The sequence below is a fragment of the Lepidochelys kempii genome, chromosome 27 (assembly GCF_965140265.1).
Source record: "Lepidochelys kempii isolate rLepKem1 chromosome 27, rLepKem1.hap2, whole genome shotgun sequence".
NCBI lineage: Eukaryota > Metazoa > Chordata > Testudines > Cheloniidae > Lepidochelys > Lepidochelys kempii.
In genome coordinates, this window is record NC_133282.1 from 19597342 (window position 1) to 19619180 (window position 21839).

Consider the following 21839-nt stretch of genomic DNA (forward strand, 5'->3'; position numbering starts at 1 on the left):
CAAGGGACAGAAGAAGGCCCTGCAAGACTCTCACTTATTCAGAGGAGTGAGCCACTGCAATGGACTACTGTTTTATCAATGCCCTGCAGATGCTGTACCCTAAGGCCACCTCCACTTTTGGGAAATAGCCCAGTGTCTTATAAGATGTTTTCTGAGATATTCGTATCCCTTAAACATGTTTGTTCTACCAACCTCCTGCTGAGCTGCCATGGGGCAGAGACAGGTACAGCGTTACTGTCTGTGCAAAAGAATTATAAACTTTCCGCTTGTAATGCCCATGTTCAGTTTGGGGCTTTCCCAGTATGTGTTGTCTAATGGAGTCCTCTGATCACTGTTTTTGGCTGTATTTTTTGTTTATTTGTTAGGTCACTATAGCCAATTAATCACATGACAATACTCCACAGCTTAGTTTGATTGTCCAATGAATACTAGTGGGGTTGCTTAGCATATACAACATTGCACTTTAAACTACCCTTATTGCACTGTGTGCAAAATAATTAAAAAAGAAAGAAGTATCAGAAAGGCAAATTAGAGAGTTCCAATGAAAAGTCTCTTATTCTAAGAATGTGGAAGATTCACTTAAAATGAGATGCACGGTTTCCTGAGCCAGACAGATTATCTGTCTAGGTGTTTATATGGTCCCATCACTATATTATTTCAGCACCTTCCAAGTTTTTAAATGTAGAAATAATTGATCTTCCTTCCTACCCTGGAGGAAGAATAACTTGATTAGTTTATAGAGAGATTGGGGCGGGAGGGATGCTGCATGTGCACGCTTGCATGTGTGTAGAATTTATTGAGGGAAAGGCAAATCAAAGAAATGAGTCTTGCATTTAGTTCCAAACAGAGGGAGGGGGTGGGGTAACAAACATACAAATGCACAATATTACTAGGAATTATAAGAAGCATGTAAAAAGCTACAGATTTAGAATCCTTTTTGAGCATTTGGCTGTGTGAGTAAGCTATTTTTATTAAGAAATATTTATCTGCAGTGAGAAGTTGCTTGCTGGTTGGATAATTTCACCAAAATGATTTGTTATGCTTACAGTGCTTTCTCCTATAGCAAATGCTGACCTCTGATGTCATAAGTGGAGTATCTATGGCAACTTTGAGTGGTACAACTCATTTTACACTAGGGCTTTACCTCCTTACTTGGTACCTGGGATTAGAACAGCAAAGATGAGCAGTTTAGAGTACTTAGCATATCCGGTGATTATTGCTAATCACAGGCAGAGTACTAACATGAAGAAAAAACTGGACATTGGTGACTACCTCTCTCACAAGAACAAACTAGAACTCGGTATGTTTTCTTAAATATTTCTCCTCCACATTTTTGAAGTAACAGTTAAAAGGTTTTAAAACCAGATGAGATATTTTCCTGAAGGATAGCTAGCCACAGAACTCAGAAAGTGTAAATTATATACACCAGAAAAATGGGAACTTCAGTCAGGACTCTGTATAAGTAAAGAAGGCTTGAGGAAATCCTGCTGGGAAATACGGGTACTTTCTCTTTTTAAGATAAGACCAGACCCATGTTTTAAGATGACACTCCTGTTAGTTTGTAGTTTCCATGATGAGAGCCAGTGGATTCACAGAATGACACAGGGTTTCTTGAGGATTTGAAACTTTCTCAGAACTTCATAATTTTACAGATTTACAGATTTATACCCAAACATATTAAGAGTTTCTTTTTATGTTGGAGGATAGGTGGCATCAGAGGATTTACACAATTTATTTGAGAAGAGTTTATCAAATTGGCATTGCTAGTAATCAGATAGATTTATTGATAAGAATATTATATATATATATATATATATATGCATGTATATTGAAAAATCTTGTATCTGACCTGCAAGTGCTGATGGAAAAATTATTAGGACAGTTGGATTTTTTATTAATTTGAAGTTAAGATTCTTTAATTTCTGTTTATTCTGATTCAGAGATCAAATGAATATATTAAAAATATGAGGTGCTCTCTAATAATTAACTAATGATGGAACAGCTTCCGTATGAGAGGTTTCAGAGTAGCAGCCATGTTAGTCTGTATTCGCAAAAAAGAAAAGGCACCTTAGAGACTAACCAATTTATTTGAACATAAGCTTTCGTGAGCTACAGCATCTGATGAAGAGAGCTGTAGCTCACAAAAGCTTATGCTCAAATAAATTGGTTAGTCTCTAAGGTGCCACTAGTACTCCTTTCCTTCTGTATGAGGAGAGATTAAAAATATGGGGATGTTTCAGTTTGGAAGAGTGGATGTGATAAAGGTCTACAAAATCATGAATGGTGAGGAGAAAGTGAATAAGGAAGTTTTTATCCCTTCACATAACACAAGAACGAGGTGTTACCCAATTAAATTAATAGGCAGCAGGTTTAAAACAAACAAAAAGAAGTATTTCTTCACACAATGCACAGTCAACCTGTGGAACTCATTGCCAGGGGATATTATGAAAGCCAAACTATAATGGGGGGGGGTGTCAAAAAGAATGTGGTTCTCAACCTTTCCAGAGTACTGTACCACTTGCAGGAATCTGATTTGTCTTGCATACCCCAAGTTTCACCTCACTTAAAAACTACTTGCTTACAAAATCAGATACAAAAATACAGCAGTGTCACAGCACACTATTACTGATAAATTGCTTATGTTCTCATTTTTACCATATAATTATAAAATAAATCAATTGGAATATAAATATTGTACTTACATTTCAGTGTATTGTACATACAGCAGTATAAACAAATCATTGTCTGTATGAAATTTTAGTTTGTACTGACTTTACTAGTGCTTTTTATGTAACCTGTTGTAAAACAAGGCAAATAGCTAGATGAGTTGATGTAGCCCCTGGAAGACCGTGACATACCCCTAAGTTCATGAAGAAGAGGGCCATCAATGGCTATTAGCCAATATGGTCAGAGATGCAACCCCATACTCTGGGTGTTCCGAGTTTCTCATTGCCAGAAGTTGAGAGTGGATGACAGGACAGCTCGATTGATGATTACCTGTTGTGTTCATTCCCTCAAAAGACAGGATGCTGGGCTAGATGGACCCAGTATGACCGGTTTTGTGTTCTTATGATGCTGTGCTAAGTAACAAAAGACTGGGGAAAGGGAGTGGGGTGTCAGCAGCTCTTAAAGACTCATCATAGCAAAATATTCATTTTGATTTTGTCTTTTTCCTCAAGCAAGACCTCGTGTTGATAATAAACCCCCACGTGCACAAACTCACCATCACTTTAAAATGAGCAAGATTCAGGTACTCTTCTTTCCATGTGTGTTCAGTTAGCTCCTGTACTAATCGAGGTTTATTCATCATGCTTTGCACAGTGCCATAAAGATCAGGCAGCGCTTCAGATAAGTAAAGAGCGGGGTATACAGTCGACTTTGGGTGTGGCACAGCAAGGGTTCACACCTAGGAAAGCGGGTGGGGAGAGTGAGAGGATGCAGAAACCATAGTCAAAGGATCAAAGATGCGCCTGGCCTCTGCATGTCTTGTTAGTTTCTTTAAAATACATATATTTATTTTGATGAAATATAGTGGGGAGGGCAGTAGTGCTGGACAAGCAGAGAGCATGGCAGTTATGGATATGATGGATGACAGGAGTGGGCAGGGGGGCTGGCTGGCAGGCGTGGCAGGCAGTGGATTATGGGAGTGGACGTTAATGGGGGGCTAACCCAATAAAGTGCTTGAGGAAGGATTTGAAGCAGGAGAGTGATGTCACAAAACTGGGTCTCTTGCACAGGAGGACCAGAAGAGAATTGGTAGAATCGAAAGAGAAAACAAGCAGCTGGCAGAGAGGTTAGCTACCATTCAGCGTGGGACAGGGATGGTGGATTGCTGGAATGAATACTTTCAGAGGAGGTAGATAGTATTATTTTGTTGCGGTTCAAATACAAGACAGAACAAAGCTTTAGGCAAGCAAGCAGGCTGGTCTGCCGACGGGCTTCTGCCTGTTAGCTTTCCATCCTCCCTTTTATTTCTCTCCCCCCTGCGCATTACATACTCCGACCGCAAAAGGCATCAACAAAGGAAATAATATGACTTTGATTAATATTCTTATTTACCAGCCTCTATCTACTACAGTCCTTGTTCTCAGGCCTTGAGCCCAGTCCAAGGAAGCTTCCCACGGTTCATGTCCTCTGGGTGACTTCCCATGGTCCATGTCCTTGGACGGAGCAGTGTGTGCACTGCTCCTACACAACACTCAGGGTGTGCCCTGACTGTTTCCAGGTGCATGAACTCTACGTGAACCCTTCATTATTTGGATTACAGGAGCAGCCCAAAGCCTCACTCAGGATCAGATTCCCTATTGTGCTGGGCATAGCACAAACGTACAGCAGACAGTGCAGCTGCAAAGACCTCATACTCCACAAAAGGCAGAGCTATCTCAGTTATCACCCTTTCGTGTTCACTCCTTTGTTCTCAGAAGTTGAACTGGTGCATTTGGGGAACGCGGTACCGTCTGAGGCCAGACAATGCCCTCGGGCTTAAAAGGGCCATTTTTGGCAGAAGCAGCTGGAGTTGCACCAATAAGGCAGCATTCACCCACCTCACCCCTCCATGGAAGTCACTTTTATGTGTTTCTGGGAGGGAATGGGACAAGGCAGTAATTGCTCTCTGCTCCAATCCATGGGCCTCAACTGCATCCTCATGCTCCTTGACCCCTCCATGGCTTTTGATGCTGCCATTCATTTCCTCTGTGTGCATGTGCACACACACACACTCTCTCTCTCTCTGTCCTCCTGCCTCTCTGACTGTCCTTCTTTTGGGGTAGGAGTGTCTCCTAACCTTACCCATTCTCTGTCCGGACTATACAAGGTTCTGTCCTTGGCCTGCTCTACTTTTTTCTGTGCACTCTCCAACTCAACTGTACCTGGCCTCCCAGACAAGCACCCAGCGAAAGCTCGCACCCAGGTCCTGATTATCAGCTGTCTGGCTGATGCAACTTTCTCCTCTCTGGCCACCCTGTCACCCACATCACCCCCTCCAGTCCACGCAAAATGTGTCCAGTAAGATAATCTTCCTGGCCTATCTCTCACCCCCTATCAGCCTCTCCCCCACCCACATCGTTTGACTGTCTGCTCTCATTCCACAACAAGTTTTTGCTTCCCATCCTTCCTCGCCTTCAGAGCCCTGCATAGCTCTGCCCCCACCCCCCGTCCCCCACACTTATCAAACCTTGTCTTTCATGAGCCCTCACCCATTCTGCACTTCCAGCCCTGATACTGTCGGGGGGAGCCAGTATGTTCCAACCCACCATCCAGTGACCTTGTAACAGTCACTAGAGCAGGAAGCTCACCTCTGACAGAAGCCTCCAGTCCTTGGATCTGATTAGTGGAACTCGGGGGTAGGGGGGACCCTGACTAGTTCCCTAATTCAATTTAAACCAAGCAGAGGAACAGGAAGTTGTTTATGCAACTGTTTCCCTTGCTTAGGACTGCCTCTCCTGCACTACCTGACACTGATCTCCCGACCCTGCCTCTGGTTCTGCTCTTTGGCACTATCCTCAGGCTCTGATTTGCTGGTAACCTGACCCCCCCTGCCTCTGATGCCTGAGGCTCAGTCTGCCCTTCAGCACTGTCTCCACCTCTGATCACCTGCTAGCCTGACCTGGCCTGCCACTTGGCTTCTGACTCATCCTAACCCCTAGGCATGACTGCCCACAGTCCAGTCACGACAGAGATGCACCCATTCTCCCTCAAGAATCCAGCCTTTTCCCGTGCTGCCCTCCCCAGTCATGGAATGCCCTTCCAAACTGGTTTATCAATATATCACCACCCGTGCCACGTTCATGCCCCGCCTTATAATCCATTCCTACTAGGACACCCATCTGAAGCGAGCCAACCGAGAGATGTATTTTCTTTCTGTACATTTAAAACTATAGACAAGATTCCATGTATGTGGTGCATGTCTTTGCTAGCAGCAGCATGACTTTATTACTGTCTTCCTTTCTACACCCTTCATTTCTGTTCTGTTGCTTCTTTCCTGCAGCACGTGTGATACAGTGTAAGCTGTTTGGGGCTACGTATGCACCGGGAGACACCTGCTACAGTTTGGGATGCTGCAAAGTCACCAACAATCATAAATTTAGAAATCAGCGTGGAGGGAACAGGGGACACTTATGCCAAAAAATATGATTTCACAACTCTGGGTTTCAGGCAACATCTGCTATTGAGCCTTTATAGGAGAGTTGTGAACTGGAGTCAATCATCAGTGAGCAGACTCAGTGAAATACATCAGTTATGCCCCTTAGCCGAGGACAGATAAAAATTATTTTCACTGAGCATATGCCACCTGTTACTGTCAGCACATGCCTCACTAGTGTCAGCCATTCAGCACAAAGATTCTGAGTATTCGATGGGTTTACAAATAAGGTTTTCATTCACATTTGTTTTTTGCAGCTCAAATAGGGAGAAGCAGAACAGAGATATGGTGAGAATCACTGTTGAAAACCAGGGGATTCTGAAGCGACTTGGTGATCCTAAACCTACATATGATCGTAGGAAGTCTGAGATTGATTGGCAGGCATGTATAATCATTTTATTCTTGGAAACACTATTTGCAGTTATAGTCAGACTAAACAAGGCGCAGAAGATGAATTGGCTGATCTGAAAGTTTTCCAAACCAAAATATGAATGAACAGCTGTTGGCTGGTTTCTCTGGATCCTGTAGTTCTGGGCATATACATCCTTTATTAAAGCAAACCACAACAGTCTTATGTTGGGTATAGATGTATCTAGAACATAAGAATGGCCCTACTGGGTCAGACCAAGGGTCCATCTAGCGCACTATCCTGTCTTCTGACAGTGGCCAGTGCCAGGTGCCCCAGAGGGAATGAACAGAACAGGTAATCATCCAGTGATCCATCCCCTGTCGCTCATTCCCAGCTTCTGGCAAACAGAGGCTAGGGACACCATTCCTGCCCATCCTGGCTAATAGCCATTGATGGACCTATCCTCCATGAATGTATCTAGTTCTTTTTTGAACCCTGTTATGGTCTTGGCCTTCACAACATCCTCTGGCAAGGAGTTCCACAGGTTGACTGTGCATTGTGTGAAGAAATACTTCCTTTTATTGTTTTAAACCTGCTGCCTATTCATTTAATTTGGTGACCCCTAATTCTTGAGTTATGAGAAGTAGTAAACAACACTTCCTTATCTACTTTTTCTGAACCAGTCATGATTTTATAGACCCCAAGCATATCTTCCCATAGCCGTTTCTTTTCCAAGCTGAAAAGTCCTAGTCTTGTTAATCTCTCCTCATACGGAAGCCGTTTCATACTCCTAAGCATTTTTGTTGCCCTTTTCTGAACCTTTTCCAATGCCAATCTATCTTTTTTGAGATGGGGCAACTACATCTGCACACAGTATTCAAGATGTGGGCATACCATGGATTTATATAGAGGCAACATGATATTTTCTGTCTTATTATCTATCCCTTTCTTAATGATTCCCAACATTCTGTTTGCTTTTTTGACTACTGCTGCATGTTGAGTGGATGTTTTCAGAGAACTATCCACAATGACTCCAAGATCTCTTTCTTGAGTGGTAACGGCTAATTTAGACCCCATCATTTTATATGTATAGTTGGAATTATGCTTTCCAATGTGCATTACTTTGCATTTATCAACATTAAATTTCATCTGCCATTTTGTTGCCCAGTCACCCAGTTTTGAGAGATCCTTTTGTAGCTCTTCGCAGTCTGCCTGGGTCTTAACTATCTTTAGTAATTTTGTATCATCTGCAAATTTTGCCACCTCACTGTTTACCACTTTTTCCAGATAATTTATTAATATGTTGAATAGGACTGGTCGCAGAACAGACCCCTGGGGGACACCAGTATTTACCTCTCTCCATTCTGAAAGCTGACCATTTATACCTACCCTTTGTTTCCTATCTTTTAACCAGTTACCAATCCATGAGAGCACCTTCCCTCTTATGCCATGTCAGCTTACTTTGCGTAAGAGCCTTTGGTGAGAGACCTTGTCAAAGGCTTTCTGAAAATCTAAGTACACTGTATTCACTGGATCCCCTTGGTCCACATGCTTGTTGACCCCCTCAAAGAATTCTAGTAGATTGGCGAGGCATGATTTCCCTTTAGTAAAACCATGCTGACTCTTCCTCAACAAATTATATTCATCTATATGTCTGACAATATTGTTGTTTACTCTAGTTTCAACCAGTTTGCCCAGTACTGAAGTCAGGCTTAGAGGCCTGTAATTGCCGGGATCACCTCTGGAGCCCTTCTTAAAAATTGGTGTCACATTAGCTATCCTCCAGTCATCTGGTACAGAAGCTGACTTAAATGATAGGTTACAGCCTACTTCTGCAATGTCACATTTGAGTTCCTTCAGAACTCTTGGGTGAATACCATCTGGTCCTGGTGACTTATTGCTGTTTAATTTATCAATTTGTTCCAAAACCTCCTTTAAGGATACCTCAATCTGGGACAGTTCCTCAGATCTGTCACCTAAAAAGAATGGCTCAGGTTTGGGAATCTCCCTCACATCCTCAGCCATGAAGCCCGATGCAAAGAATTCATTTAGTTTCTCCGCAATGACCTTATTGTCCTTGAGTGGCCCTTTAGCACCTCGATCATCCACTGATTGTTTAGCAGGCTTCCTGCTTCTGATGTACTTAAAAAAAGTTTGCTATTACTTTTTGAGTCTTTGGCTAACTGTTCCTCAGATTCTTTTTTTACCTTCCTAATTGTATTTTTATACTTCATTTGCCAGTATTTATGCTCCTTTCTATTTTCCTCACTAGGATTTAACCTCCACTTTTTAAAGGATGCCTTTTTGCCTCTCACTGCTTCTTTTACTTTGTTGCATAGGTGTATCTGTATATGTCTATCTAGGTATAGGCAAGCCCAATACCATTGCACAGTAATATGGAGGGGATCTTGTTAAATCAAATACTACTTAGTTAATCATATAGTGGGCTAGATATAATTGCTCCCTAAAGCTACCCATTGTGGTAATCAGCAAGACTTGGGTAATGGAAAAGGGGAGAATTCATTAGAATTAGATTAATGCCTTGTCAAGTATTTATTAAATGAAAAACATCTCCCTGTTCATCAGGCTGAAGGGCTGGCTCCCTTAAGGGATGGAGGCTAAGTGTAATAAGGGTTCTCTCATTGGGGTGTGAGCTTCGTTGACCTTTTATTCTGACATTCTCAATTAATATGACCTTTTAGTACAAAAAAAGAAAACTACACCTGTTATGCTGTGTTTATAACTTAAATGTGAGCATCAGCCTCTAGTCACATGCGTGATTTCAGATGTAAAATCTGTTTGTGCCTGAACAAGATTTTAGGCTCTGGCTTTTTCTTGTTAGCTACAAACTGCAATAAGTGACAAATCCACTGAAAGAAGAGTCTGAGCCCTAATTTCTGGCCAGGGTCCCTAATTTGACTGACAGCAGTGACTGATTTCTCACTGACACTTTGTGAAGTCACTGGAGTCTAAACTGGAAACATTGCATTTCTCTAACTTTATGGCTAGAAGAGCCACCTCATGTTGCAGTCTTAGCAACACCTGAAACATGATTTACCTGTGTGAGTTTCTCAGCCCAGACAGCGGGTAATAGGCATTATTCCCTTCTTTGTGGCATAATCTATGTGCCACTCACCATTCAGGAACTAAGACTTCACATTTTTTAGTCAAAGCACTGACTTTCAGTTAATTTATTTTTTGCAGCATTGACAGATTTTGAGAGTCTAGGGTAAATTCTTAAGCAGAGTGCGGGAGAAGAGTGTACAAACCCTGTTATTAGTGAACTGGGGTTGTATATGCATTTTCTCCCACACACTGCTTCAAAAGCATAGTTCTCTCCTGTAATTGTGAAAAGATGCCAACCCCAATTTCTCTGTCACAGAATTAAATGTCTCCCTTAAGTCACTTCTTACCCATGCAATAAAATTCACAAAGCCACAAAACTCCCTCCAAAGAAGGAAACAAAGCTATGGAACAGCTGCAGCTTATTGTTGAAGGAAGGCTATTGAGTTTACTCAATAATTGTCATGTCTCTGTCTCTCATTTTAAAACAAATTTGCTGAACCCATTTTGGATTCCTCAGTTACTGAAGATGATTTAGAGGCCCATTACAGCCTCCTCTATGCTGCATTACTATCAAAAGGGTTAAGCAGGATCTGGGTCTCCAGATAACCTTAGTGTCCTGGTATTTCAGCTCTCGGAAATTCAAGAGACTAATAGAATTCTGTATCAAGGTTATAAACAGGAATTAATTAAAACACATGATTTAGAATGTGGGTTTTCTGTGGCAGGGTCTATGTCTTTGCTTGTTTTGTGAGAGGTGTGGCACATTTTTGGTAGCTCAAAAATACATCTTTTGATTTCAAGATTGCAATCAGGATAAAAATGTTACATTTTCAAAAGTGGCTTCTGCTATTTGATGCCCAACTCAAGCACCTTCAGCTCCCCATGGCTTTAACTAGAATTCTGGGAGACAGCACATGTGAAAATCAGACCCAAGACACCTCATTCTGAGATGCCCAAATCAGAAGAATCCAAAATCAGGGTCTACTTTTGGCCTCAGGCTTTTACACTAACTACTAATAAAACAGAAAACATGGATGAGCAATCCACAAAAGACCAGACTAAGCCCATTAATGACTAATCGCTACAATGAAGAAACGCAAGTACTGAAGGAACAGGATGCATAAGTGTAAGGAAAACAAAAAAGCATCATGACCAAACAGTGTACTTGTTTTAATTACAATCCTAATAGTCACTTTAATAGATAATTAGTGTCACTGACAAATCTACTCTTTCCTTCTCGTTGGCAGAATTCACGGCACTATATCCGGAATACCACGCGGTATCTCATTGCTTCTCAGGATAGCTAGGTATACAGTTCTGCCTTGGCTTTATTCATTTTCTAAAACTGTATGTGGCTGTCACAAAGTGTTGTTAGTGATGCAGCCTGATTTGTGTGTGTATATTTTACCCCTGCTGCAGTCAGTGCATGTGCATAATACCTAGGAGAGACTGCTCCAGATCCTGCCTGCTCACCCATGAAATGCAGGACTGCTGAGTGACCTGGTAGCTTGCATTTAAACATGGCATCTTCTGAAATAACGCGGGGGGGAGGGGGAAGATTGTGTGTGTGTGTGTGTGTATTACAATCCTTTCCTCTCTCAACTTACCTGATGCCCCACAGGGCCTGCAAATCAGCACTGCCCTGAATTTGTTCCAGCAAAGTGTATGAAGTATGGATATTGCCACCTTCTTCCATCTGCTCCTATTCCAGCCAGCTGAGATCTTTGCCCCACAAGCCCCTTCAGCTGGTGCCAGTCCAAACACCTCCCAACTCCACTCTGTACCCATTCAGTTGGGGCCCTGCCTATCATCATTCAGTTCCCCGTAACCCCTCTCCAGAGGCCCTAGCTGTTGCAGAAATGCTTGAGCTCTAAATAATAAATGAAACTTTAAATTAGGTTAGTTGCTTAATAGTTGGTTTATTAGGAGTTAGAGTTTTGCCTTTATATGATGATTGACAACATGGGGCTGGTGAGTAAACAAGAGGTCTTGGCAAGATGAGGCAAAAGTTATTTTCATTTCATAACCTCAAAATGCAAAAAGGAGGAAATTGGTGTTTGCCAAAGGACAAAATTGGCAAAAAGATTAAAGAAATGCCCTAAAAGATTTGTAAAGTGTGAGACATTAAAAGAATAAAGAAATTATTTGTGAATGTCCCAGGATGCCCAATCTGTAGACCTCACACTTGGGCCATGATTCAGCAAAATAGGTTTTGCTGAAGTCAATGTGCTAATGTACTTTGCTGAATTGGAGACTCAGGCATAACTCCTCATGGAGTCAACACTTCATTATCAACTGATTTTTTTCAGTTCCCCTCCCTCTCTTTTCTTTCCAAATTGCAGGAGAATACACCAGGCATGGATAATACAGCAGAGACTCAGCACATCCTAAAAGTCTGATGGCTTGTTAGGGATACATATCACAACTGGCTGATGTTTTCTTAGGATTGTAAAATAAAATGGAGCATTGAATGAAAGCAGTTTTCCTATAAAAGTGCAACTCCCCACTCCAGCCCCAAAATCTTCACCACATATATGTCTACTTTTGCCATAATTTATTTTGAATTTACAAACAAAACTGCACCTAAAAAACTCACATCACAATTCTCCCAAATTAATAAAAAAGCGATCGTGTTTAACTACAGGGTTTGATGCCTGCACAGGATAGAAATGGAGGCAAATATCATTTATTAGATGAATCAGATTGTAAATGACATTTTAGCGCTGTGTTTGATACCAATTTAGACCATAAGACATTTTCAGTTATTGTAATTTTAAATATTTTACAAAATCTGCACATTTCCGTTTGCCTTGGTTCTTTTAGCAACTATTTCCTCTATTGGGATCTACTGGACTATAAAGCAAACTGAACCTATGTTGTACTTTTACTGCTACTATTTTGCAAGTGGTTTGATAGTAATTCCTGCATTGAGTAGATTTCTGTTGATATTATTTTACAGAACAGAGAATGATGTTTCATCTAACCTACATCCTTGTTCATGGTGACACATGGTATATATTTTATCATGTCTAGCTGGATGTATTAAAGCTGTTAGTAATCTGCAATAAATCTACAGACGCATTGATTATTTTACACAAAGGCACCCTCTTTCCATCTGGTATTGTCACAAAGTCACTTAGTGTGAAATTTTACTCTTTAGTTTAAAATTGCTTTCAAAGAGTTATGTCCAGCGATTATAAAATGGAAATGGTGCCTCAACTACCAGCTACGCTTGTCCAGCATCACTGCCTGTGAGCTACCCCCTCTCGGATGTGGTGGGCAAGGCAGAGTGTGAAAAGACTTGCAGGCAAAGCAGCTGGACACTCAGGCTTTGTGGTTCTGGCATGGAGGAGGCGCTGTTTCTCTCTGGCAAATACCTGTGGCTTTTCAGAGAGGAACCCAAGCTGGCAGTCCAGAGCTGCTCGCTGGCAGGCCACTACAGGTCCAGCAGCCTGAGAAAGTGTCTTCCTCAAAGAGGTGACAAGGTGGAGTTTTCCCTCAACACCTAAGGCCAGGTCTCCATTATACACTTTTGCCAGTATAATGTCAGTTAGAACTGTCACTTTTTGCCAAGAACCTAAGGTAAACGTAAAAAGAACAGGAGTACTTGTGGCACCTTAGATACTAACAAATTTATTTGAGCATAAGCTTTCGTGAGCTACAGCTCACTTCATTGGATCCATTGATGCATCCGATGAAGTGAGCTGAAGCTCGCGAAAGCTTATGCTCAAATAAATTGGTTAGTCTCTCGGGTGCCACAAGTCCTCCTTTTCTTTTTGTGAATACAGACTAACCCGGCTGCTCCTCTGAACCCTGAGGTAAATGTGACTATACTGGCATGGGACTGGGGAGAGGAGGGGGAAGCACCTTTTCCCTAGTATAAGCTGTGTCTATACAAGTAGAGTTTGCCATTCTAGCTATACCAGCAAACCTCTTCTAGCATAGCTCTGGCCTAAGTTATTCAGGCACACAACTCCCACTGACTTTCCAGGGGACTTGTACTCCATAGTCACGTTTGAAAATTCAACCAACAATCTTGGTATCCTGGGGAAATTTTTGTTGTAAGATTTCCATTATCCCTCCCTCTGTTGAAGCTAATGAGGTAAGGAGGACAGCGAGAGGAGCAGACTTCAACCAAAACTTGCTTTGGCAGTGAAGACTGTATGTCAGCTAGAGGAGAGATTCATCAGCTGGTCCTGTAAACCTCACTTCTGAGCCCCGGCTCCCACCCAGATCCTTGCCTGAATTTTATGCATATCTACATAGGCCCCAGCTATCCTTCCATGCTCACCCACTCCCAGGTCCCCTTGCCTCTGCTAAGTATTTATATAAAGCATAATACATCCCCTATAGATGTAAAAATTATCATTTTTTTCCATTCAGAGGTGGGGTGGGGAAGGGGAACATAGGACTGGGGCAAATCTATGTGGAAAGCCAAGCCTGCCTCCAAAATCATACACAACCATAATTTCAGCCTCACAGTTAGTTTTATTACTAAGTAAAATTATCAGTAAGGATATTATTGTTGCTAATGTTGGGTAGTGTCTTTTTAGAGACTTTTTAACATTTTCAGGAACTGGGTGCGTGCAATCTGGGTCACTGACTGTTGGAAGCAAAAGGGAGTGGTAAAGTACATGAACTGAGATGGGTCTGGATATAAATGTAGTTGTGAGTTTCAGTAGTTGGGGGTGAAAGGAAATGGATTTGAGCAACAATAATTCTCACATAGTGTCTACCAACATTCTTTGTGTGGTATGCACAGTGGGGCTGGGGGGGATTTTCATTTCTGTTTCTTTACTGGTCTCAGACATTGTAGTTCTACATTTCTGTTGGTAGTTTGTGTCTTGGTCTACCTGCAGACTATAAGGTCCTTTGGCCAGGTCATTTTACTTTTGCCTATAAAACATAATGTACTAAATCAATAATATGGAAAACAGCAGAATTTCTTCATGGAGCATAGTTTCTGCTATTTTACAACAGAAACAAGATGCAAAAGATGTTTATGCATTTAGTGAGCTGGTATAAAAACCAGGTAAAATGTTAATATGCCAAATTCAGGCCTGGGCTCCACTGAATGGGCTGAGCCTTTAACATGCAGGGATGGTGGAAAGCCCTGCTTTTGGCCATATAACGCATACCTGGCTCCATCCAGGTGATATGACTCTTTTCAAATATAATGACGACCCATCTCCTCAGATTCACAGCACTAGAAATTCTCCTCCACTCTATAATTCATTGAAGACTATCATGTTACTGGGGTTCATTTGTTTTACCATAGGTTGTTGACTTATGTGAGAGACTTGATACTTGCAATAACATACGGTTGTAGTGATGGGAGTTGATTAATTGACCCATCTCTTTTACGCCAAGACTTATTTGATCACAGTGCTCTACCCTTTACCATACGGGTAAGTTGACCATATTTTCAAAATCAAAACCCAAATGTTTTTTGTGGTAACCTTCTTAAGGTCAGGAAAAAACTGAATTTCTTGGCATTGACTCGCTTTTCATAGATTTATGCTGCCTGGGTCAGAAAATCACAGAAGAGCTGAGCACCACCATTTCCTTCCAATGACAATAGCAAGGAGGGAGCAGAAGGACCACCAGCACTTCCTCCTGGGGCCAGAGCAGGGGTTTTGCACTGACCAGTCTGAGTCAGTCTTAGACTTGTATTGCAATGTGGTCTAAAGACAAGCACTGACCCTGCCCAATGATTGTCACAAAGCACATGCTCACTTCTTGATCAGAATGAAACAGTGTGCAAAACACTTTAAGAGTGGAACTGATCTTGGACAAACATTTTGTAGTTATTAAAAACCTGAACATTTTGATAGATGAAATGAAAAACTGGAACATTTCATGTGTCCCATAAGAAGTTCCAAGAACTTCATAAAAAACCTGGGATGCATGGTCTTTTTACATAATGGCAAGATCACATGAACAGGGCAGGGTCTAGTAACCACACAGAGCCACTCCAGATTTGAGCAGATTAGGGCCCATATTAGACCCTGAATGAATAATGTGATTGAATACTGTTTTGAATCTAGACAAGAGAAACATTTTACTTATTGTTCTTTGGAGGGGGAATGTAACAGGGTGGCTTGCTCTGTGGGCTGGAGAGCCTGGGGCTGATCCAGCCCTGACTACAGAATGGGCTTCACCTGAGTGAAATGAGGTGATTCCTGTATAAAAGGACCAAGGTTTAAGTGCTGAAAGGGTCCAACTGGGGAAAGAGATGGCAGGGAGCAAGATGGTTCCTGCAGAGCCCTGAGTGAGGAAAGTTATCTAGGCAGAAAGCAGCCTGGGAGGGACCCTGGGTAACAGGAAGAAACTGGTTGAAGAAGAGCATCAGAGAGGGTGGAAAGTTTAATTCTGTTAAAAACAGTTTTGAAGCCTAGTTTGGACAACTATGACCCAGGAGGGGTGGAATAAAAGATTGTGACCCAGCCAGAGGGCCAAGTTACCTGACAGAGTAACTGTCACAGCACTCAGTGAAGGAGATGGTATGAGAGCTGCAACACGATGCCTGGCATGAGGAGCACATAATGGTGGGTGCCTCAATGGTGAGTGGATTCCATTACAGAAAATCCATTACAGTGATTTTGCTTAACAATAACTTCATATTGTTAAGACAAAAATAAGTATGGGTTTACATTTGAAGCCATTGCTAAAGGATTTGATATATAGGAAAGATCAAAAGTGACAGGCAAATGGAAAGCAGGAACTCCTAAGTAGATAATGTACTATTTATCAATAGCAGATTCAGCAAATTATGAACTGTCATTGGTTTCCAAAGTCCTACTACATCTGCATTTTCATCTATACACTAAAAAATTCTGTATATCCAAACTTCCTGAAGTATTTGGAAAAAAGTCTTGCAGCCATGTAGATTTAATCTCCAAGGCTCGCTTTGTTCCTTACACTCTCTGGGACCATTTGTCTCAGTTAAGATACTTGTTTCCATAGCCATTGGCAGGATGGAAACTTAGACAGTAGGTGAAGTTTCACTCTGTATCACAAAGTATTTATAAAGCTTAAAAATCACTAAATTTTTATCAATCAATCTACATCGAGCACTCAATTTTAAATGACGCTACTGAAAATTGTGGTTCAGGAACCCCATGTCAGCTTCTGATTGATAGGACATTTTTATATTCCTTTCTAGACAAGCTGGCAGTTTTGGAGTGCAGCTGACATGTTCCCTCTTATAATCCTTACATTTACAGCACATTTTATATAGGCTTTCCTTTTGACATGTGAGAGCAGGCTATGATCTAACCCAACTCACTGGCACCCAAAATGAGTCCTCATTCAGCTTCTCTAGCAGAGTTTTCAACTGATTATAGGCACTCTGGAGGTCTTCTTTCAGCAGCACAGTGTCAATTAAATGGCCATACTGCTCTTCGATAAATGCTGCCGAATTAATAATGTCCTGCTGTTCTTCATCCTGCAGGCCAATATGTGAGAAGATATTAAACTTGCAATAGTCATTCTATCCTTCTCATGACTTGTTTAGCTTCCTTGTATCCTCCCCAAGCTTCTAACAACTTTGAAAGGAAATGAAACAAAAAAGCTATTGCCAATGTGAAAGGATAAAATCAATTCCTGCTATCAAGTTTGAGCAAGGTGCTAGTGCTGGGAGTGATATGGCCTCAGGGATGGAAAGGGTGAGTGAGGGATTTTGAAATGGTTACAAGAGTAAAATGAAAATGTGGCATTGCACTCAAAGTAACAAAAGTGCTGCCTAACCAAACTCAGGTGCCAACCAGACTCCCTTCAAAAGTAAAAGAATGACAGTGGAACAGATGTGCCCAAGTTCAACAACACTGAGCACTTCACTGGAAACTTTGGAGGATCCCACAGGCAGTGTGCATGTGAACTCACACACTTTATTACCAAAATAAATGAACAATAGTGTGTTGGTACTTCTCTAAAGAGATAATACCAACCAGCTTCGTTTCCTCTTCCTTGCAAGATTACACTTCTTGTAATGCAAGAACCACCAATAAGTAACAGCCTAATCAGCTTGGTCTTCACTCTCCAGTCACAAGGCAAAATGGGCACTTACGTAGGCTGCTCAGTGGCAGAACAACAAGGTTACTAACTAATACTACTACACTAGTAGTTTCCACGGGCGTGAACCTGAATATTTTGTACTATTACAAACAGTAGATTCTTATTCCTCCTGCATTCCTGACATGGTTTATATTTTAGGGGGCAGAATCTCCCTCTGAAGTTCTAACTCTGTTCAAGTCATGGTGGAGGGTGTTAAACTGAAAACAAGCCTGTTTCTCAACTCCGCCCCCCACCCCGCCTCCAAGAGGATTTGCGTGGTAAGAGCCAAACACAAAGTAGTCTTCCTAAGAAGAAACCATACCTCTGGCCCAAAACAAACAAACAGGATTATCCAGCAGATTTACCCCTCACCCAGATACAAGTTGTCTTTGCAAATTGTATGTTTTATGCCTCCCATACTATCCCAAACCTTCTCTAGAAAAAAGTGCAAGAACATGAGAACATTGAATAATTTGCCTACTCTTCTTGGATTACCTGCCTGCCCTTTCTCCATACTGCAGAAACAAATTCTAAATGAATTCAAGAAACATTCAACTTTCTCCTACAACTGCCTCCCTGGGTAGCTCATTTCATATCTCTAATAGTCAGTGAAACAACTATGTCAGCAACTGTGTTTATTGTTTTACTTGTGTTTGAAGAAAAGTCATGCAGCACGAAGACACTTGTAAAATTAAAAGGCAAAACACACTAGGAAAATTAAGTAAATTAATATAGGAGATGAAGGTGTGGCAGCTGAAATAATGGTAGTTGTATTCACCTTAGCACGGGGGCTCTGAAAACTGTGTAGCAGCTTATAAAATCTGAATCTCAAATCAGAGTTTTGTTGGATATCATTATCTTGCAGAACATCTCAGGCATGTCCTGTAGGAGGATGCTTTGCTGTCCATACTGACCCATCAGCAAGGAGACATAATACAGGAAGGCAAAAAGAGTTCCCAAGTAATTGCCACATGAATGTAGCTACTTAGAACTCTCAACCTGACTTCCCATCATAAGACTAGAGCCAGTTATGTTATCTCACGCAACTGGAGGGACAGGTATTTCTCTTATGAATATTCCAAATATGGCTTCTTCAGTGTCTTAAGAACTGAGGTTAAAATACTTACAAGTGGGGCTGAGATTTCTTCTGAAGTTGGAGATGTTGGTGCATTTTTTTTCTTTTCTGGAACCAGAGCCTTCACAAATATAACATACGGTTTAAACTCTGGTGTTCTCAGGTGCTTTACTGCCTGTGAGTAGAAATATACATGAGCTTTTTATGTATGTTAAGGAAAACTTTTACATGATAAGTTAATGTATGAAACTTCAATTATCCCTGTTCCAACTGTTCTTAGTAATGTCAACTGTATAAATTTTTCATTTGAAACTGTGTAAAATACTGTAAGTCTGAGCATTATATCTGTAATTCTCCAAAAAGGAGACGAATATAATGTCAGTGTCATTGCACACAGATCTTGCTGTGCATTAAATTTACAGAAAGAGGAAGGTAATACAAGAGAAAAGGGTATAACTTGCCTATTAGGTCAAATTATCCTTACTTTCCTTTCATAAAAAGTGGACAAAATCCAAGAAATTGAACTCTACTTGCTTTCACAGGAGTATTTAAAGTTATTTCCTAATCCCAGACACATGACCTGGTCCAGCCACTGGCATAAGAGAGGAGTCAGTACCCAGTGACTTCAGTTACAGCTAGAATCACACTTTTTTTGTGTGGCCAGAAGGACTGAGAATGCAGAGCCTGTTTATGGTAGGAAAAGTTCCATGTGGGCTTACACAGGAAAGGAGGACGTGTGCACATCTCTCATAATTCAAGGGCAAGCTCCTTAATAAGAAAACTATGTAATACATTGTGGTTTTTAGGGCACACTTTGCTTTTTGTTCAGCAAGGCTCAGCACTGTGAACAGTCCAGTTCTGCTGAGCCAGCACTCAGACCAGCTGTTAGATTCACAAGACAGACAAGCATCATTGCTTTCTGTAGAGCAATTAACCAGGGACTGTAAATAGCATTATTCACCTGAGGAGAAGTCAGATATTTACTTTGCTTAGGAACAATCCAGAAGAAACTCTTTCCCATTAAGAGGACAAAATATGAAGAAAAGACACAGCACAATTCTTCATTTACACCTTTCTATGACCTCCACAGTATATTCATCCCAGGATACTCTCTTACAGCTGTCATCAGTATTTGTTTGCTTTTCTATTAACTTTAATATTTTTATAAGCCATCATACAGGGACAAGTTGTAAAATTGAGGAGGCTGGTGTTTTGAGCATAAAGGTATATGGTCTTTAGAAAGGGCATGAACTAGATACATAGAATGACAAAAAATGTCTGTTCCAGCCATCTGCTATCTCAGACCCCCGATATCAGAATCCTTGTGGATTAATTAAAGCAGAGAAATGTGAGGGTAACCTGCTGGCATCTGATGCTGCAGCAGCTATACTATGTAACAGGAAATTGGTGCTTTCATGGCACTGGTGAGATGAGAAGGTTTTATTGTAATAATGCCCTAATACACAGCACGTCCATATGAAGATCCCAAAGCCCTTTAATGAGGTAATGTCTCAGTTTCTCCATCTTTGAAATAAGGGTAATAAAAATCTTTCTTACACCACCCACATGAGAAAGATGATTAAGAGCACCAATGATTTGCCTAAGGGTACACTGGAAGTTAGTGCACAGCCAGGAATAAAACCTAGATCTTTCAAATCCTATTCTTGTGCTTTTGCAACTAGACAGTTCTTCCTCTCCAAAAATCTTAAGTGAGGAATCCTACAAGTTCCAAGTTCTTAAAACAGGAACAGCAGCAATATCCTCTCAGATATGGATAAGGTCCAAGGTAGCATCTAATTAATGTGCAATGGATCTCAGAGAGGAATGGGTGCAAATTTCTCTTTTCTTAGTTTAAAAAAAAAAAGTCTGGTACCTGATTATGTCCTTAGCAGGTATGTTGGGAAGGGAACGCCTCAAATTTAGAGCCTGTCTACACGGTGCCTTAGTCCACATTAGATGGGGTGTAAAATCTAATTCATGCCAGCATGTTGCCCACTAACTGGCCCATGTGGACACTGCTCACACACCCTAGAAGTTTTCTAGTGCACTTTAATGTAGGACTGTTTGAAACAGAAGCTTCACACAGGCCAAGCCAAGTCTAAGGTTTGAAAATAAAGCCATGTTGGAATAACCCAAGTGTTAAAAGCAAAGCTTTACAATTGTTCTTACCTGAGGGAAAATGTTTTGCCTCTGCTTAGCTAACCTAAAGGCAGCCCAAATGTGTGTGTGGGGGGGGTATTTTTGTTTTGTTTTTTTTGTGACTACACACATGCCCCATCTTTACCTCCTCCCTCCCACCAGACAAAATTCTTGGTCTGGCACTCACTATGAGAACACTAATCATAAACAGTGGTTTGCTTCAGTTAAAAAGTTGAGAGATTGAACATGGTGTAAAACATAAGATACCATAAAGCCATATTGTGTTTTCCATACTCCCCGTATGGCTTGTAAATTAATAATGCAATGGAGAAAGCTGAAATCTGCACAGAGGAAATAAATAGTTCTCTAGTAAAGATTTAAAAACAGAATGATACATTCATCTATAAAGCTTTGGGAAATGTTTTTTTATTTGCTCCCTCTAGTAATTTTTTTTACAATGTTCATGTTTGTTTGAACACAGTATATTTGACTTTTTTAGTGTTACAAATCAAATTTAACATAACAAATCAAACAAGTTTCAAAGCAGATCAGATTATGCTGTTTTTTCTCTGTTCTATATAACCCCAACAAGAAAAGACTCATCTTCTATTACTTCTCCCCATGGGAAACAACACTGTTTTCCATGTTTAAAGCTGGTTGAATACTGCAAAGCCATATCCCTGAACATTCATTCACATTCTGAATGGCTATTCAGTAACATTTTTCTTCACATGAATGTTTAGGGAATGCCGATTCTTCATAGAGAAACCCATAATTTGCCTACAAACAAGGGTACTTGCTATCATCCTTTAATCACTATTCTCATTGTTAGATTTTTATTCTGTTTTCTAGTCATCCAATTAGGGAGCAGGAATAATATCGGATTCTGGTGGCCAGTCACAGACTGCAAATAGCACTTGATCCTGCTATCTGAAGTCAACAAATTTCAAAAGGAGTTGGATAAGGCCCTTGATAATGAAAAGTCAAAGTGAAAAATTTGCAAAACAGCTCAGAGG

At 41.0% G+C, this 21839-nt stretch overlaps 2 protein-coding genes across 10 annotated transcripts in view; one reads left to right on the forward strand and one right to left on the reverse strand.

The window, feature by feature from the left end:
- The window catches only part of MPP3 (MAGUK p55 scaffold protein 3), a 111553-nt gene that overhangs the window by 488 nt on the left and 89226 nt on the right, over positions 1–21839 (reverse strand). For 5 of the 9 annotated variants that reach the window (XM_073325893.1, XM_073325892.1, XM_073325895.1 and 2 more), the window contains 2 exons: positions 18737–18859; positions 16843–17001 (listed from right to left, as the gene is read on the reverse strand). In XM_073325893.1, coding sequence (XP_073181994.1) covers positions 16843–17001; positions 18737–18859 — 282 coding nt within the window. Of the gene's footprint in view, positions 1–2158; positions 3407–16842; positions 17002–18736; positions 18860–21839 lie in introns of those variants that run through there. The other 4 variants (XR_012156383.1, XM_073325898.1, XM_073325901.1 and 1 more) reach the window with 4 other exon arrangements.
- CFAP97D1 (CFAP97 domain containing 1) lies at positions 983–12628 on the forward strand. Its single transcript, XM_073325909.1, has 6 exons — positions 983–1300; positions 3180–3250; positions 3738–3856; positions 6397–6520; positions 10802–10861; positions 11897–12628. Exons 1-5 carry the CDS (start codon positions 1180–1182, stop codon positions 10859–10861), a joined length of 495 nt encoding a protein of 164 aa, XP_073182010.1. The 5' UTR covers positions 983–1179; the 3' UTR covers positions 11897–12628.